Source organism: Antechinus flavipes, chromosome 6, assembly GCF_016432865.1.
Source record: "Antechinus flavipes isolate AdamAnt ecotype Samford, QLD, Australia chromosome 6, AdamAnt_v2, whole genome shotgun sequence".
In the NCBI taxonomy this organism is placed as follows: Eukaryota; Metazoa; Chordata; class Mammalia; order Dasyuromorphia; family Dasyuridae; genus Antechinus; species Antechinus flavipes.
The window spans coordinates 245,610,286-245,618,601 of record NC_067403.1 but is presented as its reverse complement, the minus strand read 5'-3'; the positions used below and the strand labels follow the sequence as shown (position 1 = coordinate 245,618,601).

The 8,316-nt window shown below is 30.6% G+C and overlaps 1 protein-coding gene across 1 annotated transcript; it reads right to left on the bottom strand.

The window, feature by feature from the left end:
- Positions 1 to 6,739: 6,739 nt before the first annotated feature.
- Positions 6,740 to 7,675, bottom strand: LOC127540394 (olfactory receptor 8K1-like). Its single transcript, XM_051965067.1, has one exon. The coding sequence runs from the start codon at positions 7,670 to 7,672 to the stop codon at positions 6,740 to 6,742; it is 933 nt and encodes a 310-aa protein (XP_051821027.1). The 5' UTR covers positions 7,673 to 7,675.
- Between the last annotated feature and the right edge of the window lie 641 nt (positions 7,676 to 8,316).

The window sequence follows — 8,316 nt, the reverse complement described above, 5'->3', positions numbered from 1 at the left end:
AAAGAAAAAGGATGACTCAGATAGTCTTTTCATGTGTCCCATATCTTTCATCCATAGCTTAACAGGAATTTATATCATTTCTGCTAAGTAGTTTTCTCTCACTTAAAATCCTTGTACTTGGGGAATTTGGGGAAATTATAATGCATCCCTCATCTGGATTCCATATCTGACTCATACTTTTGATTAATATATTCATGTGAGATCTATAACTTGCTTTTCTGTCCCTTAAGGATACTTCTTCCCAGTAGAATTCAAGTTTATTCAGAGCAGAGATAGTTTTGTTATTATTATCTAATATCTAGTACCTATCTTGGTTCCCAAAAAACAACAATTATTTAATAAATGTCTATTAATAATACTGAATGGAAAACATTTAACAAGAAGGTAATATTATATATAACTTAGAAATAAAGAAATATAATAGGGAATGGAAAAGAACAAACAAAAATGTGTGGAAACTCCCCAAAGTCATTAGTTTCACTTTATGTATTCATACAATTGTCCCTATGACAATATTTGAAAACGAATTTAATGATTTTTGCTTATGTTTCATTATTTCTAATTAACAATAAAAAATCATGTTTAAAATAATAATAATAATAAAAAAAAAAAACTTCCAGAAACTTATTTTCTCTAAACACAAAATTCATTTTCAGTCAAGGAATTTCCTTGTGATTTAAGCATCATTTCCCTAGGGTTTGATTACAAAAAGAATAAAAGTCTTGGGAATTGTAAGTGCTGACTTACTTGTGATATTGGGAAACATTAAATTCTGATAATGATATGAATGGTTGCCAAGCATTACGTATAATTTGACATAAAATATATATTTAATAATGCTTCCTCCTTATGGGTCTTAACAATGAATTAACACACACCAATATGTAGATACCTATCAATTTCCCATCAGAACCAAAAAAAAAAAAAAGTGCAGTCCATCTATCTTTTTTCCAATAATAAGAATTGTTTTCTTTCCAATTTGTAAGTTGAATTTATTTTATTTTATCAATAACCACAACGTATTTCAAAATACATACATTAACATGAAAGAACAGTATTAGCATGTAATGTACATTTTTTGAAATGATCAATCTAGTAATGTTGTATCCATCCATTCATATTTACTGGACCTTTCTAACGTGTCCATTATTTTTGAATCCCTATCCAATTAACTTGTAGGATCCTTGGAGCAATAGTATCTCTCTTACACACAGTCATTTAACATTTATGAGTAGAAATAAGACATTTATTTGATTATGTTGAATAGTGGATGGAAGGCTGAAGATGGTTTTGCCCCCAGCACACATGATCACTTCCATAAACTTCATTCATTCCTTTCTATATTCATTATTTTCTGCATGCACAACGTCTATCATAGTGTATATGACTGAATACTTGCTTCTTTGCAATTGTTTGGTTGACAGAAATTCTTATGATATGTACCCAATTTTGCTTCTTGTGTGTGTGTGTGTGTGTGTGTGTGTGTGTGTGTGTGTGTTTTGATATGATGCTGTTGTTTATGATGTGCCTTTTATATTTAGGTCCTAAATCCACCATGCTTTATTATGAAATATAACATGTTTATTTAGTAATATAATACATAATGGTATAATAATAATAGCTAACATTTAAATAATGCTATTTAATAATACTCTGTGAGAGGCCCTGTATTAAGTGATATACAATTATTTTCTCATTTTATCCTCAAAACAATCTTGGGAGGTATTTGACAAATAAGGACTGAAACAGAACTTAGAATGCTTCCCCCATGATCACAGAATTTATAAGCATTCTCAGGTTGAATTGCACACAGTTTGTTCTTTACCTCTAATCCTCCAATGTTTTACCTCTAATCAGTATGTCACCAAGCCATCACTGTATAAGATGTGAGTCTACATCTAATTTATATCAAATTAAGGTGTTAGTATACACCTAATTTATATCCAAACACCTTTTCGGGCTTCTACAAAAGCAGTTCTCATTCCAATAATTGATATTATTAGCTTTAGTAAACAGTGGACTATTGAGTTAAATTCTTCATGCTATCATATGTCTTGATTCTTTGATCAGTAGTGAATGATTTTGATAATTTTGACCATTTGGAGAAAAAAAGAAATAATTCACATACTCTACTTTCCCTCCCACTGCACTGTTGATAACATTCCAGAAACAAAGATTCTCCTATCACCTTCATCTCCAAGTCACATGTCCAGCTACAAAAACTTGGGGAGATAATCTTAACAACAGGATAAGCCCTCATTTATACTTGTGTCTACTTGAGTGATCCTTACTTTCTACAAAAATGCTAGGCTTTTTTTAAAACCAGCTTTTTCTTGGGACACCAAGAATGCTTTATATTTGGGGAGAAAAAGAAAGAGATTTGGCTAGAAATATTTTTCCCTACCCAAATTGGCAATTGGAGTTATATTTCGTTAAAAATATATTACTTTTTGCATATAAAATTTTGTCAATTTTTTTCTTATTCAAAAATATTTTGAAAATATTAATTTCCCTAATATTTATTTATATATATTCCCTTTTTATTGTTTACTTTTTCTGGTTATCCATGTGCATTAATCTTCTTCTAAAATACATGTTTCTTCATGAATTATATTAGGAGTGAATAATTAAAACAAAAGGGAAAAACCATGAAAGAATAAAACAGATGGAAAAAAGTGAACATAGCATGTGTTCATTTACATTCGGTCTCTATAGTACTCAGTGTGGATGCACATAATGTTTTCTATCCAAAGTTAATTGGGATTGCTTTGGATCATTGAACCACTAAGAAGAACTAAGTGCTTCATAGTTGATCATCACACAATTTTGCTGTTATGATGGGTAAAGTATTACTGGTTTTGCTTGTTTTTGCTCAGCATCATATTTGAGTAAATCTTTCCAGGCCTTTCTAAAATCAACTTGTTCATTTTTTTTAGAACAATAATATTCCATTACATCCATATACCATAACTTGTTCAGCTACTACCCAAATGATAGGCATCTACTCAGTTTTGAGTTCCTTGACACTAAAAAATACTACAAGCATTTCTGTACATGTGGTTCCCTTTTCCTCCTTTATGATATTTTTGGGATAAAAGGCTAGTAGAAACACTGCTAGATCAAAGATGCACATTTTGATAGCTCTTTGGTAATACTTTCAATTTGCTTTCCAGAATGATTGGATCAGTTCACAACTCCACCAACAATGTATTAGTGTCTCAATTTTCCCACATTCCCTCTAACATTCATCATTATCTTTTCCTGTTATCTTAGCTAATCTGAGAGGTGTTTAATGATACCTCAGAGTTGTCTTCATTTGCATTTTTCTAATCAATAATACTTTAGGAAATTTTTTCATATAACTACAAATTGCTTCAATTTCTTCATTTGAAAATCATCTGTTCATATCCTTTGATAGCTTGTCATTTGGAAAATGGCTTGATTCTTATAAATTTGAGTCAATTTTTTTTCACATAATGAAACCTTTGTCAGCAACCTTGGATGTAAAAACATTTTCCCAATTTTCTGCTTTCTTTCTAATCTTGGCTGCATTGGTCTTGTTTGCACAAAACATTTTTAATTTAACATAATCAAAATTATTCATTTTGCATTTCATAATGTTCTTTAGCTCTACTTTGACCATAAATTCCTTCCTTTTCCACAGATCTGAGAGGTAGCCTGTCTCTAGTTCTCCTAATTTGCTTATAATGTCATATCACTCTTTATGTCTAAATCATAAACCCATTTTGACCTTATCTTGATATAGGGTATGGAGTGTTCATTAATACCTAGTTTCTACCATAAGAAGAATAAGTAGGAAAATCTATAAAAGCTGACAATGAAAATGATGCTTATGACAGTTGCAAAGATGATAATTGTAATGATGATGATGATGATGATGATGATAATACAAATCATGAAGTGAAGTGCAGGAAGAAAAAAGAGGATTGGTGATAATAAATGATTATGAAAATTATGATAATGATGATTGCATTTAGAAATAGATTTCCCTGAATTGAGAGAATGCCCAATATTAGAGATTTTTTTTTTTTAATCTTGGACATTAAGTCCAGAAGACTTAGATCCAAACTTGTGCCTAATGTTTATAGGCTAAATAACCTCAAGACCCCTTTAATATTTTTGAAGCTCAAATTCATCATCTAAAATGATATTAAAATATTTATTAATGCAACTTCAGAAAGTTATTGTGATGCTTCAGTAAGTGCTTATCAATTCTATCTACAAATATCAGCTGTTATTCATGCTTTTTTTTCTTCTTAGACCTATCTTAAAATGTGCATAATAAAAGCACTTGAATATTATTTTCACTGCTGTGAAATAATATATTTAAAAGGAAACAGAATTCAGACAAAAATAAATTTAAAAATTGCTCTTCATAAAACCACTTTACCATTGTAATAAGTTTTACACTTAAAACAGTATTTTTTACATTTGCCTTTTAAACTTTTGAATTTTAGATTCTCTCCCTTATCCCACCCCTAATACCTATTGATTAGTCATATGTGAAGTCATGCAAAACATTTCCATAAATGTCATGTTATGTAAAAAAAACACATAAATCTCCTAGCCTAACAAGAGAGTATTCATTAAATCTGTTTTAAATCACACGGTTGAGGGCAGATGGGATGGGTTATTTGGGAGGATGGAGTTACCATCTATTTTGTTCAATAGAAACAGATATAAAACTGGAGAATTAGCAAGGTCATTATGAAAAGTCGACATTTTCAATTATTGTAGGAATGATACTTTTATTAATAAAATTATTCCATTTTCTCATAAGACCAATGGAAATGCTACATTGTAATATTTGTGTGCAGCATTTATCCCAAAGAAAAGTGCTTTAAAAAAAAGGCTATTGTCAGCATTTATTGAAAAATATATTTCAAATACATTTCAAGTGACATTTGTTTTGACTTAAAAAAAGTTTCAAAAGTGACAAATTGGAAAATCATTTTGTTAAGATTTTTTTTGAAGAAAATGTTTTATTTGTAGTGGATTCTTAAAGTTGAATATGACTTGGGATATTATGTGTTAATTAAGAAAAGTGATATACTCTCAATCAAGACAGACATAGAATCTTGGCTTATGATGTGAAAGTCTATTTCATTCTGTCTTGGGTATAACACATTTGGAACATTGTGTACAATATTGGGTAACATTGTGCAGAAAATTCCATTACAATATCAGCAGAGAAAGGAAACAATAATTTTGGAGACAAAAACATATTACATATAAGTATTGGTTGAAGACACTATAATGATAACACATAGAATAGGTTCATGGAAACAAAGATTTTTAACTGTAATGGTGTCTAAAAAGTATCTTAGATATATGTGAGCCTTAAAGAATAAACTTATTACTCATAATATCATATGTCAAAAGTAATAAAAGAACTCAGATTATTTGAACTCAGATCCCATAACTGTATGGATTATCACAAAAACAGATTATCTTAATTTTCAGCTTAAAAATTATATCTACACTAATATTTTTAGGATATTCTAACCATCCTAGTGTTCTTTCCATTCTGGCACAAGAATGAAAGATCAAAGACTTAAAATAAGAGAAGAAATGGAAGTTGTCTTTTAAAAATGAATAATTCTTTTAAAGTAAAGGGAATCAACTTATTTTGATTTACAAGGTAGATGAAGCAATATCTGTAAGTCATAGAAGGGAAGTTGAGATTATAATAAGAATAAACATCTTAATATGAGATATTAACAATAAGGTAGGTTGACTGTTGTACCAGGTAGCATGGCTTTTGTGTACATTTATTTACTTTAATACAGTACATTGTGTTAATGTTAATGACCATGTTAATAACACTGTTAATGTTTTTTATTATTAATTGTTTTTATTTTATTATAAGATAATACAATAATAATTATTGTTACTAATGTTAATAAACAGTGTTAATGACCCAATGCAGAGTACCTTGTGTCAGCATTTTCTAAATGCTCATTAATTGATTTTCCCACACTAAAAAAAATCAGGCAAAGTTAAGATGTCAAGTATTGTAATATATAATGAAATAGATAACTTTTTGGACAATAAGTTGTTTGTTGATTGATTTTTAAAGCTTTTTATTTTCAAAACATATGCACAGATGATTTTTCCACATTGACTCTTGCCTGGCCTTATGTTCCAAATTTTCCCCTCCTTTCCCTCATCCCTTCCCTAGATGTCAAGCAATCAAGATATGTTATACATGTTAAAATAAATGTTAAATCCAATACGTGTAAACATATTAATACAATTCTCTTGTTGCACAAGATGAATCAGATAAAAAAGAAAGAAAATGAGTAAGAAAACAAAATGCAAGCAAACAACATCAAAAGGAATGAGAATGTTGTGTTGTGATCCACATTCAGTTCCCACAGTCCTCTCTGTGGGTGTAGATGGTTCTCTTCAACACAAGATCATTGGAACTGTCACCAATCATGAGATAGATATTTTTAAGAAAGTTATGTTGTAATAAACTTTCTAATAGTTCTCATCAATTACATAGTCTAATTAAATTAATTAAGTTTTTCTGGAGTTTAGGAATTATAAAAAAATGATTTTATAAATACATATTAGGGGAAGTGCAGTTTTCTTTTCCTCCCTAAAGGAAGAGAAAATAAACGGGGAGCTGACAAAATAATCCAATGGAAATTTACATGCTTCTTATCATGCAATGAAATCATACTCTATATTAGGCATTAAAAGAATGCTTAGATCACTTTTTAAAGAGCCTTTTCAAGGCACCCTTCACCTCTTTGTTCCTCAAGCTGTAGATCAAAGGATTGAGCATGGGGATGATCAGAGTGTAAAACACAGAGGCCATCTTGTCTATGTCAAAGGAATGACTAGATTGAGGCTGCAGGTACATGAAAAGTAATGTCAAATAGAATACAACTACCACTGTGAGATGAGAGCCACAGGTTGAGAAAGCTTTGTGTCTGCCCTCAGAAGAGTTCATCCTGAGGATGGCCACAAGAATGAGCATGTAGGAAATAAGGATAACCAAGAGGGAAGAAACCAAATTAATTGCAGAAAAAGTCAAAATTATTAGTTCTATTCCATTTGTGTCTGAGCATATAATGGATAATAGAGGCATACAGTCACAATAAAAATATCTCAATACATTTGATTTGCAGAAAGATGATATAAAAATATTTGTTGTGATCAGTAGGCATACCATAATGCTATAGAGATATGATAAAACCACCAAAAGCCAGCATACCCTTCTTGACATGATGACCACATAGAGGAGGGGCTTACAGATTGCCACATAGCGGTCATAGGCCATGGCTGATAGGATAAATATTTCACTTGTGATACATATCCCAACAAAAACTAGCTGCATTGCACACCCATTATAGGAAATTATATTTTTCTCCTCTGTGAAACTAACCAGCATTTTTGGTCCAATAGCTGTGGAATAGCCAAGATCAACAAATGCCAGATGCCTGAGAAAAAAGTACATGGGAATTTGAAGATGGGAATCCACAGTGGTTAGGATAATGATACCCAGGTTTCCCAGCACTGTGATCATGTAATTGACCAAAAATACAAAAAAGAGAGGACCCTGATATTCAGGATGGTTTGTGATGCCCATGAGAATGAATTCAGTCACCTGCTTCCCTGCAGTTTCATTCATCTTGATCATTTCTTCTATCTATGGAAGATGATCTGAGAATAATAATAATCATTATTATTAACAATAATCTTCTTTGAGTACTGTGTACATAGATAAGTAGTCAGGTAATACATAAAATATATTAATATGAGCAGGAATTTTCTACACAATTACAGTGTGATTTTATCAATTTAGGTGAATTCACTCTTATTGAAATAATTCTTATCATTTAATATGTTATCATAATCCTGTTACTAAAAGCTAAGTGAATGTGATTTTATTTTAAAATAAAAAGAATACCATCATGAAAGTACTTATCCCCTCCCCAATTTATAGGAAGGGATAGTATGAATAAATATTGAAATATTTAATTAATTGATGGTTCAAAGGATTATAAGGGGATATGGGAGGAGGATAATGTCTATGAAGACATTTTATGCATGAACTGTTGTGAAAAAAGTATCAGGTTGACTCTGAGGTTAAAAAGACTTGAATTAAAAAATTATATCCACCACATTTCCAAGTAGTACTGTGTTAGTCCTATAGCCTCCTGGTTGTTGGGCCATTGTTAATAAATATCAATTGGAAGGAGATCACCTATGCTGAAAGATGGGAGTCACTGCTCACTGACTCTTTATCTTGAGAGAAAAAGAGATACAAAGAAAGAGAGAGAG

What these genes read in the sequence shown, in the direction of transcription:
- LOC127540394 (XM_051965067.1), bottom strand. Translation starts at nt 7,672, where the DNA reads ATGATCAAGATGAATGAAACTGCAGGGAAGCAGGTGACTGAATTCATT.